Source organism: Salvelinus namaycush, chromosome 26 (genome assembly GCF_016432855.1).
Source record: "Salvelinus namaycush isolate Seneca chromosome 26, SaNama_1.0, whole genome shotgun sequence".
Lineage (NCBI taxonomy): Eukaryota > Metazoa > Chordata > Actinopteri > Salmoniformes > Salmonidae > Salvelinus > Salvelinus namaycush.
The window spans coordinates 35,685,274-35,700,185 of record NC_052332.1 but is presented as its reverse complement, the minus strand read 5'-3'; the positions used below and the strand labels follow the sequence as shown (position 1 = coordinate 35,700,185).

Below are 14,912 nucleotides of genomic sequence, written 5' to 3'. Positions count from 1 at the left end.
TGTCAATCAGTAACTAATCTTGCCCTAGGAACGGTTATGACATTTACCAACAGTTACATTTCTAAATCCATCCTTCCCCGGCAGGTTCTTTGACCTCTGCAGTGCTGACTATCTTTCCATTGTTTCTGGAAGGTTGATGGCTCAGACAAATTCTGGAAGATGGAACCATACTTTTTTGATTGTTGTTAGCATTGTTTTTTTAATCAGATATTTACAACAAAGACCACAGGTGAGGTATATATATGGATCTTTTCTCTATGTATTTATAAAAAAAAGTGAAAATACCTGAACAGGGTCAATCAAATAATAACAGTTCTCTGATTAATATGCAACATGTTATTAACATTCTGTTGCAGGGTTTTACTGACAGTGTTTCAACTTCCAAGCGGTCGACTTGACAGCAGGAATGCGGATGCACGAAAGAAATAAAAGAACACTTCCTTGAGGGTGAACAATAATCACCATAATGTTCTTGGAGACATAATGTGAATCATTACATCTTACAGAAATCTGCAGACCATGAAAAGCTAGTTATAGTGTACTTCTGAATGAGATTCACACGCCAACTGAATGACCAAACCATGAACACAGTGTGACTTTTAGTCTTTGTCAAAACAGTCAGAGAGTTACACTTTGCAACACCATGCATCAGAACATCTTCACAGTCGGACCATACATACTAAGTAAATATACACGGTTCTATTACAAGGCAAAAGGCTGAGGCAAAACAAGGGTGTTAAATAATAGAAGTGGGGAGAGAATAGACTAGAATAGACTGTCCTAGACTGTCCTGATTACAATAATTAGCTGGTTGTTAAGCTGAATCAGGTTGGAGTGAAAACCTACAGGAGGGTAGCTCTCCAGGAACAGAGTTGGAGTGGAAACCTACAGGAGGGTAGCTCTCCAGGAACAGAGTTGGAGAGCCTTGGACTAGATGGTAGACCAGCTACAAAATGAAGGAGTAGTGACAACATGGTACAGCTCAGAAACCTGAGGGCGTGAGGATATTTATGTCTCGAGGTTTGAGCTTTTGCGGCCGTGCTGACGGTTTACTGCTCTCCGTGGTGGGGATCTCCATCTTGGGAGGGGCCTGTTGGTTAACAGCAGGGTCATGAGCCAGCCGAGTGGCCTGAGCCTTCATCACCTCCATGGGGGTGGGCTTCTGGGCCCCGCGGTACGACTGGAGAGCAAAACCCCCTGGAGAGAATACACAGGACTGGTCTTAGACAGGAGAACAATGACAACATGACTGAAACTCAACCTAGACTATGAACATCTCAAAAGAATAATTTGTTAAAAATGCACAAATTCACCATAAATAAGGATGTCTGATACACAATGAAAATCAAGTGTACCGATTTAGTACACGACCATGTAAAAACAATCTTATTAATGTGTAATTCACATCAAAGAACATTGAGCCAATCTACCAAAAGGATTACAGTTTAGAGGAAGCAAAATGAAAAAACATGTAAAATATCATCCTCCCCAAATCCCATTAATGGTGTGGTCAGTACCTGGGTCGGTAGTGGATTTCTGAACAACCGGACGTGGTCCAAAGATACCCCAGCGTTCGACTGCTCCTCCCCCCTCAGCAGCACCCATGTCCACACTGGTGTTAGAGCTGGTACTGAGGTCTGAGCTGCTGACAGATGCTGTCGAGCTCTGGCTGGACAACCAGCCCCTGCCAGGAACACAGAGAAATACCAGATGGTCAACCACTTTACAGTGGCCGCAGAATAGGCTTCATACTCATGCTCATTTAGATAAGGTGGGTAAGGGCACATGTAAACTCAGCAATAAAAGAAACATCCGCTCACTGTAAACTGCATTTATTTTCAGCAAACTTAACATGTGTAAATATTTGTATGAACATAACAAGATTCAGCAACTGAGACAAACTGAACAAGTTCCACAGACATGTGACTAACAGAAATTGAATAATGTGTCCCTGAACAAAGGGGGGGGGGGGGGGGGGGGGGGTCAAAATCAAAAGTAACAGTCAATGCAGCTGGTGGCCACACCAGATACTAAGTACTGCAGTGCATCTCCTCCTCATGGACTGCAACAGATTCGCCAGTTCTTGCTGTGAGACGTTACCCCACTCTTCCACCAAGGCACCTGCAAGTTCCTGGACATTTCTGGGGGAATGGCCTTAGCCCTCACCCTCTGATCCAACAGGTCCCAGACGTGCTCAATGGGATTGAGATCCGGGCTCTTCGCTGGCCATGGCAGAACACTGACATTCCTGTCTTGCAGGAAATCATGCACAGAACGAGCAGTATGGCTGGTGGCATTGTCATGCTGGAGGGTCATTTCAGGATGAGCCTGCAGGAAGGGTACCACATGAGGGAGGAGGATGTCAAGCTCAGTCCGATGATGCTGTGACACACCGCCCCAGACCATGACGGACCCTCCACATCTATCCCACTCCAGAGTACAGGCCTCGGTGTAACGCTAATTCCTTCGACGATAAACGCAAATCCGACCATCACCCCTGGTGAGACAAAACCGCAACTGTCAGTGAAGAACACTTTTTGCCAGTCCTGTCTGGTCCAGCGATGGTGGGTTTGTGCCCATAGGCGACGTTGTTGCCAGTGATGTCTGGTGAGGACCTGCCTTACAACAGGCCTACAAGCCCTTAGTCCAGCCTCTCTCAGCCTATTGCGGACAGTCTGACACTGATGGAGGGATTGTGCGTCCCTGTTGTAACTCGGGAGTTGTTGTTGCCATCCTGTACCTGTCCCGCAGGTGTGATGTTCGGATGTACCGATCCTGTGCAGGTGTTGTTAAACGTGGTCTGCCACTGCGAGGATGATCAGCTGTCCGTCCTGTCTCCCTGAAGCGCTGTCGTAGGCATCTCACAGTACGGACATTGCAATTTATTGCCCTGGCAACATCTGCAGTCCTCATGCCTCCTTGCAGCATACCTAAGGCACGTTCACGCAGATGGGCATCTTTCTTTTGGTGTTTTTCCAGAGTCAGTAGAAAGGCTTCTTTAGTGTCCTAAGTTTTCATAACTGTGACCTTAATTGCCTACCGTCTGTAAGCTGTTAGTGTCTTAATGACCGTTCCACAGGTGCATGTTCATTAAGTGTTTATGGTTCATTGAACAAGCATGGGAAACAGTGTTTAAACCCCTTTACAATGAAGATCTGTGAAGTTATTTGGATTTTTACGAATTATCTTTGAAAGACAGGGTCCTGAAAAAGTGAGGTTTTGTTTTTTGATGGATTTATTTGGTGTCCTGGGTCAAAATACAGCATATTTCCATGAACAAATGGTAACGAGGACATGGTTGCACTTACCTGCGGTTCTGTTTAGGTGAGCTCTGAGGAGTGGTATTAGGGGTGGACTGAGCAGATGATGTTTGCTTGTCCTCATGTCCTCCCTTATGTCCCGCTCCCATATCCACAGTTGGAATGTTCATTTTCTACAGGCAATACACCAAGGAAAAAATAACATGGTGTGATGAATATTATTAACAGTAAAACCTTGTGAATCACTCCTCCTTGACATAGATTGCTAACTGAGATTTTGAGGATTCACTAATTTCACTTTGTTTATGCTTTATCAAACCTATCATAAAGGAAAATACATTTAATAAAAATATGGATGTATATTTCTGTTAATAATTATCTGACTCCAGGAAAATAAAGTCGTGCCTCGGTAAGCAATAAAATAAAGACCCACTTGGAATGACTCAGGCATGCGGTGGTGGTGGCGGGTCTCCTCAGCAGTGAGGCCCTTATGGGGGGTGTACCCAGTGTCTCTCAGCCCAGCCTGCTGCTCAAACCTGTACATGCTGTCCTGGGTTTGCTCTGGAAAAAACAGACAACATACTGTATTAAAGGAGGACGTGTTTCTCCGCTGAGGAGACAGACAGCCTAACGTTATCCAATACGAGCTTGATTACAATCAAAATAAAAGCTAATCTGTGTTCCATTAATGAGCAGCACGATTGGACTAGGTCATGCTGAGGTTAATACACCAACAATATAGTAACCATCATTCACGATCATGGTAAAGTCTTACTGGTCATCAGAGAGTTGATGATGACGGAGGAGGCTTTGGCCTTCACCACGACAGGCATATTTGGCCTGTGGCCAGGGTCAAAAGTCGCAGCATGGGTTAGGGTAATTCCAGATTCATCCTCCTTTAAAAATGAGAGAAAAACAACAAAAAAACACACCAATGGATCAGAGGCAGTTAGAGGAGCATTTGCATGAATAGGTACACCTGGGGTAATAGACACAGAGTAAAAAAAACATTAACACCTTCCTAATATTGAACTGCACCCCCCCACCACCACAGCTTAAATTTGTCAGGCGTGGACTCTACAAGGTGTCGAAAGCGTTCCACAGGGATGCTGTCCCATGTTGACGCCAATGCTTCCCACAGTTGTGTCAAGTCGGCTCCATGTCCTTTTGGTGGTGGACCATTCTTGATACAAACGGGAAACTGTTGAGCGTGAAAAACCCAGCTGCGTTGCTGTTCTTGACACAAACAGGTGCACCTGGCACCTATGACCATACCCTGTTCAAAGGCATTTACTTTTCTTTCTTGCCCATTCACATTTTCTTACATTACAACCTTATTCTAAAATGGACAAAATATTTTTTTCCCCCTCATCTACACACAATACCCCATAATGACAAATGTCTAAACACAGTTTGACAATAGGCAATAGGCTGAGAGGTTTAGACATTTTTGAAATGTATTAAAAATAAAACAGAAATACATTTACATAAGTATTCAGACCCTTTGCCATGAAACTCGAATTTGAGCTCAGGTGCATCCTGTTTCCATTGATCATCCTTGTGATGTTTCTACAATGTGATTGGAGTCCACCTGTGGTAAATTCAATTGATTGGACATGATTTAGAAAAGGCACACAGTTGCCTATATAAGGTCCCACAGTTGACAGTGCATGTCAGAGCAAAAACCAAGCCATGAGGTCGAAGGAATTGTCCTTAGAGCTCCGAGAGAGGATTGTGTCAAGGCATAGATCTGGGGAAGGGTACCCAAACATTTCTGCAGCATTGAAGGTCCCCAAGTACACAGTGGCCTCCATCATTCTTAAATGGAAGACATTTGGAACCACCAAGATTCTTGCTAGAGCTGGCCGCCTGGCCAAACTGAGCAATCGGGGGAGAAGGGTCTTGATCAGAGAGTTGACCAAGAACCCGATGGTCACTCTGACAGAACTCTAGAGTTCCTCCGGGGAGATGGGAGAACCTTCCAGAAGGAAAACCATCTCTGCACCACTCCACCAATCAGGCCTTTATGGTAGAGTGGCCAGACGGAAGCCACTCCTCAGTAAAAAAGGCACATGACAGCCCGCTTGGAGTTTGCCAAAACGCACCTAAAGGACTCAGACCATGAGAAACAAGATTCTCTGGTCTGATGAAACCAAGATTGAACTCCTTGGCCTGAATGCCAAGCGTCACGTCTGGAGGTTGTTTTTCAGCAGGGACTGGGAGACTACCGTAATTGCTGGACTATTAAGCGCACCTGAATATAAGCCGTACCCACTGAATTTTTAAAAAATATGTATTTTGTACATAAATAAACCGCACATGTCTATAAGCCGCAAGTGCCTACCGGTACATTGAAACAAATGAACTTTACACAGCCTTTAAACGAAACACGGCTTGTAACAAAAATAAATAGGCTTTTAAAATAGCAGTAAACAGTAGCCTACCAAGAAAGTCAAACTTTATTGCGGTGGCGATTGTTTTGGCTTTCAGTCGGATCTGCACAGTTGAAACACCTCGGCCGTCTGCTCTCTGTGTGTTGACCCAGTCTTCAAGCTCATTTTCTAGTTCGGGCCATCTGCTTTTCTTCTCTGAAAGCTTTTGTTGTCTTTTTGCACTGAGTCAGTTCCTCGCGCTGCTGTTTCCAACGTCTTATCATCGACTCATTAAGGCCAAGCTCCCGTGCAGCAGCTCTATTTCCTTTTCCAACAGCCAGATCGATCGCCTTCAACTTGAAAGCTGCATCATATGCATTTCTCCGTGTCTTTGCCATGATGAGGGTGACAAAATGACTACCGTAATCAGAATGATGGGAAGTTTGAGCGCGCTCGATTTACGTCAAATTATGTGACGGTGCTCAGTTTTTTGGCGGCGTGAATCTTGTGAAAAAAAAAAAAACATAAATTAGCCGCGTCATTGTATAAACCGCGAGGTACATAGCGTGGTAAAAAAGTAGTGGCTTATAGTCCGGAAATTACGGTAGTCAGGATCGAGGGAAATTGTAGAAAAGTACAGAGATCCTTGACGAAAACCTTCTTCGGAGCGCTCAGGACCTCAGACTGGGGTGAAGGTTCAACTTCCAACAGGACAACAACCCTAAGCACACAACCAAGACAATGCATGAGTGGCTTCGGGACACGTCTCTGAATGTCCTTGAGTGGCTCAGCCAGAGCCCAGACTTGAACACGATCGAACATCTCTGGAGACCTGAAAACACCTGTGCATTGACGCTCCCCATCCAACCTGACCGAGCTTGAGAGGATCTGCAGAGAAACTCCCCAAATACAGGTGCCAAGCTTTTAGCGTAATACCCAAGAAGACTCGAGGCTGTAATCGCTGCTAAATGTGCTTCAACAAAGTACTGAATAAAGGGTCTGAATACTTATGTAAATTATCAGTTTTTTAATTTTATACATTTGCAAACGGGGGGGGGGGGGGGAGAACAATTGAATTAATTTCAGAATAAGGCTGTAACATAACAAAATGTGGAAAAAGTCAAGGGGTCTGAATACTTGCCGAATGCACTGTGTATACAGTAAATATTAACTATAGTAATGCAGCAATACAACAGGATCTGTACATAGCCTAGTAGAATGGCATCACATTGACACATCAGCGTGTCAGAGTATGAGGGCTGATGTAGCATCAGATTTGCCTTTTAGATCTAATGAATACGTTTACATAGACGGGGGACCTGATTCTAGATCAACACTCCTACCCCGAGACGCTTTATGAATACTGACGGCACAGGAGTTTGGTGGCACCTTAATTGGGGAGAACGGGCTCGCGGTAATGGCTGGAGCGGAATCAGTGGAATGGTAGCAAATACAGCAAACTAATGGTTTCCATGTGTTTGATGCCATTCCATTTGCTCTGTTCTACCCATTATGAGCCATCAACTGCTCAGCAGCCTCCACTGACGGACAGACACAGCCCCATCTGAACTGTGAGGCTGGAGAGCAGTGGAAGTGTGGCATCTACCTCAGCCTGATGACGGAACCTCCTGGGTGGGACGACGGGCCTCTTCGCCCACAGGTTGTTGATGTTGATATCAGAGGGAGGCGGGGACATGGGCGCCTCCATATTGTCATCATAGTTCATGGCACGACGGGTCATGCCAACAGGTAGGGACATTCCTCCCAGGAGCCCCTCTGAGGTCCCAGACTCCAGGGCTGAGGGGGGAATGTTGAAGCATTAAAACTCTCAAAATGGTCTCAAAATACATGAAATTATGAGCTATATGTGTTGGAAGCATATGTTTACATATAACATAACCATTTAAAAACAAGTACACAACACTGTAATGCCCACTCTCACTGCCCCCCAGCCCTACCTGGTATATCTCCTGACCTGGACATTGTTTCAGAAGGCCGCCTCTTATGTCTGACAATGAGGTAGTGTTCAGATGAATCCAACCTGACAAAAGACTGGACTGGACCTTCAGGGGAGGAAGAGAATATCAAATTTCAACAACCCTGAAAAACCTTTTTTAAATCACAATTTTATTTGTAATTAAATGTACAGTGTACATGCTCATTTCAAAGAAACAATATCAGATAATCATGGGAAAACTTCCAGGTGCATGCTGGAGTCAGTGGCCAATGACAGCAAGCAACCTTAGTCAAAACAACGGTAACCACTTGTTTATTGACAGCCTTAGTCAAAACAAGGGTAACAGCTTGTTTATTGACAGCCTTAGTCAAAACAAGGGTAACAGCTTGTTTATTGACAGCCTTAGTCAAAACAAGGGTAACAGCTTGTTTATTGACAGCCTTAGTCAAAACAAGGGTAACAGCTTGTTTATTGACAGCCTTAGTCAAAACAAGGGTAACAGCTTGTTTATTGACAGCCTTAGTCAAAACAAGGGTAACAGCTTGTTTATTGACAGCCTTAGTCAAAACAACGGTAACAGCTTGTTTATTGACAGCCTTAGTCAAAACAAGGGTAACAGCTTGTTTATTGACAGCCTTAGTCAAAACAACGGTAACAGCTTGTTTATTGACAGCCTTAGTCAAAACAACGGTAACCGCTTGTTTATTGACAGCCTTAGTCAAAACAAGGGTAACAGCTTGTTTATTGACAGCCTTGGTCAAAACAACGGTAACAGCTTGTTTATTGACAGCCTTAGTCAAAACAAGGGTAACAGCTTGTTTATTGACAGCCTTAGTCAAAACAAGGGTAACAGCTTGTTTATTGACAGCCTTAGTCAAAACAAGGGTAACAGCTTGTTTATTGACAGCATTGCGCCGCTGGGGTGAGTCAATGTTTCTCTCCTTGGCAGCTGATATGGTGTTGTGTTCTGTTTTAGTGTTCTATTCTCCCGTGCTATTTGAGAAAGCAGTCTGGACAAATGTGCCAGGGAGGTCGAAGTCTTCACTACAGAACACGACCTGAAATGTAGGCTAGTTCAATGCTATAGAGCTGAGATGGGCAACTGGTGATCCGACCTCCTTTATGCCCACTGATCAATCCCCCCCATTGCAAAATGTGTAGAATTGCAGGATATTAGCTGTAAAATGTCCCATTTTTCCTCTCTGCCCAATGGCAAAATTAATAGAATTGCAATTTCATAAGTTTCATGCAAAATCTTCTCACCACCAGATGGCAAAATGTGTAGAATTGCAGCAAACTTGCTTTAGATCTGCAATCTTTTCTCTACAACCCATGGCAAAAATGTGTAGAATTGCAGGTCTTAAAATATTTTGCTCGCAATTTGGGGGGGGGGGGCAACTAAATTTTGCTTAGGGCCCCGGGCCCTAAAACGCTGGTGTGTGTATGGATGTGCGTACTGATTTTTTGTGACCCCCCACCATCCCTGATATAGAGGCCCATGCTAACCATGTGTGTAGTGCTGAATGGAATGAATGACCACTACAATAGGCTGGGTTAATCTGGCTCACTCTCAGACAATAAGGCCTGCTGATAAAGCATTGTGGGACAGGAGGAGGAGTACAGACCTGGAACGCTGGAAAGGAACAAAACACAGCAATAAGAAGAGGACATGTCAGACAGGTGGTCTGTGGCTGGGGCCATGTTCAGAACAACAGCTCTAAACTAGAGCAGATAATAGCTCGTCAGAACAGCACAGTATACGGCTATATAGTTATGTGTGACTGGTAGTCGAGCAGTTAGAGAGTTGGGACAGTAACTGAAAAGCTGCTTGTTCGAATCTCCGAGCAGGCAAGGTTCTGCCCTTGAGCAAGGCCGTCATTGAAAAATAAGAATTTGTTCTTAACTGACTTGCCTAGTTAAATTTAAAAAAAAAAAAAAGAAAAAAAAAAAGGTAAATTTGTAAGTCGCTCTGGATAAGAGCGTCTGCTAAATGACTTAAATGTAAATGTAAATTTAATCCCCACAACAATTGCTCCCTGGGCGTCGATTAATGCAGCCTCTCTGGTTTAGAGGGGTTGGGTTAAATGCGGAAGACACATTTCGGTTGAAAGCATTCAGTTGTGCAAATGACTACGTTTCCCCTTATAAACACTAGTTAATATCCGTGAATATGGCACACAATTACATTTATCGGATAATCGAATCATTTCTTATCGATTTTACGTTACGTGTCAGACGGTGATAATTGACACATCGAGTGGAATAGAATAGCGGTTCTGAGAGGACCAAAACTGTTTGTTGGTCAAATAAAATCTAATGCCTAACTACAACAATAAACTTTCAATTGCATTATACGAAGCAGATGACCAGCCATAGCAAGCTAGTGCGTAATTGAGAATACTCAGCTTGCTAGCGAGCGATCATGATGCTTGGGTAACCGCAACAATGGTGACGATAGAATGAAAAACACGATCTAACACGTACAATTTAGTTTAAACTTACCAGATAAAAAGCTCCACGCCGCTTACAACAGACACGTTAAAGATGAAAACAGTCGTAACCTTACAATGTCAATGGGAAAGGTTACAGAACACCAAAGACACATCTCAGCCATGATATCCAGTTCCCTATCTGAAGAATAAAGGAAATTCCGGACAGTGATGGTACGTGGTTTTGTGTAGTCTCGCGACAATATAACCACCCAAGTGGACCGTAAAATCGAAGTCTGTTGTATTCGACGCATGTGACAAATGCAATACCATTTTATTTAATTTGATTTGATTGTTATGTCCTGACTCCTGTCACTGGGGGCACTGTGTGACTTGTTTGCACAAATCTACTATTGGGCTGATACCGTTGATATTCAGATAGCAATGTCCATAACAAGGCTTGCACATACGAGGTCTTGAAACTACGTTTTATATACATTGTAATCGAATTATTTTATTTTTATATATAAATAACGTCCCTGTTTAATTCTAGGATTTTATAATCTGTTATTTACCATGCTATAAATCTCACCGAGGTAAAGACAGTTTCAAGTTCGATATTCGACGGATATTCGCGCTTTCAAACCTCAATAGCTTTCAAACCACTTGAGCCACAGACTCCAAATACGTGTCATGATGTTGGAAAAATTGCGCACAACATTGCACGGGTCTTATTTTCACGATTTAGACATTAATTTGCTTTCCAAAGCTAATAAACATGTGGAAATGTGAGCAGCGTTCTGTATTCCTAGTTGAATTAGTTAGGGAGCGTGAACAAAGTACAAACTTTTTTTATATTCAAATTTCAATGGCTCCTTGGTCATGTGAAATACTTACTTCAAACAAGGTTCAGAATGTCCACTGACTACTCTTCTATATTGCACACCCTTTAGTTTGTCAATTTTCATCTCACAAGATTTTAAAATAATTTTTCAAAATGTAGAATGAAATGTAGAATTTCAATAGCTCCTTGGTCATGTGATCTGGTGACTTCAAACAAGGTTCAGAATGTCCACTCAGTGGGCCTACACATTGCACACCCTTTAGTTTGTCCATTTTTATCTCACATGGTTTTACATTAATTTTTCAAAATGTAGAATTTCAATAGCTCCTTGGTCATGTGACCTAATGACTTCAAACAAGGCCCAGTATGTCCACTGACTACCCTTCTATATTTCACACCCTTTAGTTTGTCCATTTTTATCTCACATGGGTTTCCATTAATTTTTCAAAATGTAGAATTTCAATAGCTCCTTTGTCATGTGACCTGGTGACTTCAAACAAGGTTCAGAAAGTCCACTGACTATACCTTCATATTGCACACTGATGTTTGTCTACATTCATCTCATGCTATTAGATTTAAATCTGTAAGCTTTGCAGAACTTCATTTTACATGGGTGTTTAAAAAAAAACGTTTAAGTCAACAAATGTTCCATCCTCGCAATAACTATCTTTCACATGGACACTGAAAAGATCCGCAAATGGCTGTATGTGGTATGGATGAAGGACAGGAGAGGTGATGGAACAGAGGTGCTTAAAGGAAGGTGCACAGGTCGGCCTCATGAAAAAGGTCGGCCTCAAGTGTTTCATATGCTCTTTTTAATCACAGTAATAGGCAGTGATTTGTCAGTCACAGTGAGCTTGATAACGTGAAATAATCCTTTTTATAGCATAACCTTCATATACTGTACATTAAGACAAATCCTTCTACGTTGAGAATTAGAACGCAGTTTACATAACCTGATAATGACTTGATATTTGAGTGCATTCACAACAAGCCACCTGCAGACAACTTACAAAATGCAATAGTGCATTTGAGGGTTCGTTTTTCTGATGAAAATAGTTATTTGATGCATGGCCTACTATTTCTAACTGGGAAAATAAATTCCTACGTCTTTTGTGAGTAAAATCCTTTTTCCAAAATTGATTTAGGTACATTTTTGTGAAGAGGTATGAGGGTTGTGATATGGGTCATTTAATAGTAAAATCATTTAAGGGATCAATACTTTTCTATATTGCTTCACCAGTATCTGCATGAACCATCAGGCCAAGTGTTTTTGGTTGACCCTGCTGGACAGAAAGAGAAGGAGGAATCGGAACACGCTGCATTCAAATTCAGGTCTTAGTTATTCCATTGTACTGGATCTAATACATATTAGCATTTTACATACATTCATAAGTGTAATATTTTTTTATGACATACTGTGAAAAACTCTCTTGGCTGCTGGCTCTGTCACTTTCAGACATGGGCAGAGCAGACTTGAACCACAGGGGTTCTCTGTAAAGAGAGAGTAATCCAAAAGGCACAGACACACCCCTTGACTTTCAATTGGCACCGTTGACCTGTATGTATTCTCTCCTGATTGGCTCTGTGGTGCACAGTCTGGCAGTCTGACTAAAGTGCCAGAGGTATGAGGAGAGACATCCTCCTTTGTAATTATGGGAACAAATATTTCCTAACACTTTGGATCCTATTCTTGGACAGTTTGAAGACACAATGCATCAATGCAACAAACAAACAAAAAATATGACTAATTACTGTCCATGAGTAACCTCAACCTTGTCCCATTGTCATATCCATTCTGGATTCTGAGTGGTAAAATCATAGCTGAAAAATGCCTTTATGTATGTGTATACATTTTCCACCAAGACAGAACTGCAAAGGGGGTGGAGTTGCAATCTACTGCAGAGACAGCCTGCAGAGTTCTGTCATGCTATCCAGGTCTGTGCCCAAACAGTTCGAGCTTCTACTTTTAAATATCCACCTTTCCAGAAATAAGTCCCTCACTGTTGCCACTTGTTACAGACCCCCCTAAGCCCCCAGCTGCGCCCTGGACACCATATGTGAATTAATTGCCCCCCATTTATCTTCAGAGTTTGTAATGTTAGGTGACCTAAACTGGTACATGCTTAACACCTCGGCCATCCTACAATCAGGCCAAGTGTTTTTGGTTGACCCTGCTGGACAGAAAGAGAAGGAGGAATCGGAACACGCTGCATTCAAATTCAGGTCTTAGTTATGCCCTCAATCCCACCCAAATTATCATGGAACCTATCAGGTACAACCCCAAATCCATAAACTCGGGCCCCTTCATAGATATCATCCTGACCAACCTGTCCTCTAAATACACCTCTGCTGTCTTCAACCAGGATCTCAGCCATCACTGCCTCATTGACAGCATCCGTAATGGGTCCGCGGTCAAACGACCACCCCTCATCACAGTCAAACGCTCCCTAAAACACTTCAGCGAGCAGGCCTTTCTAATCGACCTGGCCCGGGTATCCTGGTAAGATATTGACCTCATTCCGTCAGTAGAGGATGCCTGGTTATTCTTTAAAAGTGCTTTCCTCGCCATCTTAAATAAGCATGACCCATTCAAAAAAAATGGAACCAGGAACAAATATAGCTCTTGGTTCACTCCAGACCTGACTGCCCTTGACCAACACAAAAACATCCTGTGGCGTACTGCATTAGCATTGAATAGCCCCCGCGATATGCAACTTTTCAGGGAAGTTGGGAACCAATATACACAGGCAGTTAGGAAAGCTAAGGCTAGCTTTTTCAAACAGAAATTTACATCCTGTAGCACAAACTCCAAAAAGTTCTGGGACACTGTAAAGTCCATGGAGAATAAGAGCACCTCCTCCCAGCTGCCCACTGTACTGAGGCTAGGAAACACTGTCACCATCGATAAATCTACGATTATCGAGAATTTCAATAAGCATTTTTCTAAGGCTGGGCTTGGTTTCCACCTGGCTACCCCTATCCCGGTCAACAGCTCTGCATCCCCCACAGCAACTTGCCCAAACCTCCCCCATTTCTCCTTCACCCAAATCCAGATAGCTGATGTTCTGAAAGAGCTGCAAAATCTGGACCCCTACAAATCAGCTGGGCTAGACAATCTGGACCTTCTCTTTCTAAAATTATCCGCCGCAATTGTTGCAACCCCTATTACTAGCATGTTCAACCTCTCTTTCGTATCGTCTGAGATTCCCAAAGATTGGAAAGCTGCCGCGGTCATCCCCCTCTTCAAAGGGGGAGACACTCTAGACCCAAACTGTTACAGACCTATATCTATCCTACCCTGCCTTTCTAAGGTCTTCGAAAGCCAAGTTAACAAACAGATCACCGACCATTTTGTATCCCACCGTACTTTCTCCGCCTCAGCCACGCTCAAGGTCTTAAACGATATCATAATCGCCATCGACAAAAGACAATACTGTGCAGCCGTATCCATCGACCTGGCCAAGGCTTTAGACTCTGTCAATCACCACATCCTCATTGGCAGACTCGATAGCCTTGGTTTCTCAAATGATTGCCTGGCCTGGTTCACCAACTACTTCTCTGATAGAGTTCAGTGTGTCAAATCGGAGGGCCTGTTGTCCGGGCCTCTGGCAGTCTCTATGGGGGTGCCACAGGGTTCAATTCTTGGGTCGACTCTCTGTATACATCAATGATGTCGCTCTTGCTGCTGGTGAGTCTCTGATCCACCTCTACGCAGACGACACCATTCTGTATACTTCTGGCCCTTCTCCAGACGAGCTTCAATGCCATACGACTCTCCTTCCGTGGCCTCCAACTGCTCTTAAATACAAGTAAAACTAAATGCATGCTATTCAACCGATCGCTGCCTGCACCTGCCCGCCCGTCCAGCATCACTACTCTGGACGGTTCTGACTTAGAATATGTAGACAACTACAAATACCTAGGTGTCAGGTTAGACTGTAAACTCTCCTTCCAGACTCACATCAAACATCTCCAATCCAAAGTTAAATTTAAATCTAGAATTGGCTTCCTATTGCGCAACAAAGCATCCTTTGTTGCATTCAAGCA

General features: G+C 43.3%; 1 protein-coding gene across 1 annotated transcript; it reads right to left on the bottom strand.

Moving 5' to 3' along the window:
• Positions 1–230: 230 nt before the first annotated feature.
• On the bottom strand, positions 231–10,247 carry LOC120021220 (putative monooxygenase p33MONOX). The gene is made up of 8 exons (XM_038964885.1): positions 10,092–10,247; positions 7,591–7,695; positions 7,239–7,429; positions 4,036–4,156; positions 3,694–3,821; positions 3,309–3,433; positions 1,518–1,684; positions 231–1,197 (listed from the first exon to the last, which is right to left on the bottom strand). Exons 2-8 carry the CDS (start codon positions 7,613–7,615, stop codon positions 983–985), a joined length of 972 nt encoding a protein of 323 aa, XP_038820813.1. The 5' UTR covers positions 7,616–7,695; positions 10,092–10,247; the 3' UTR covers positions 231–982.
• Positions 10,248–14,912: the final 4,665 nt, after the last annotated feature.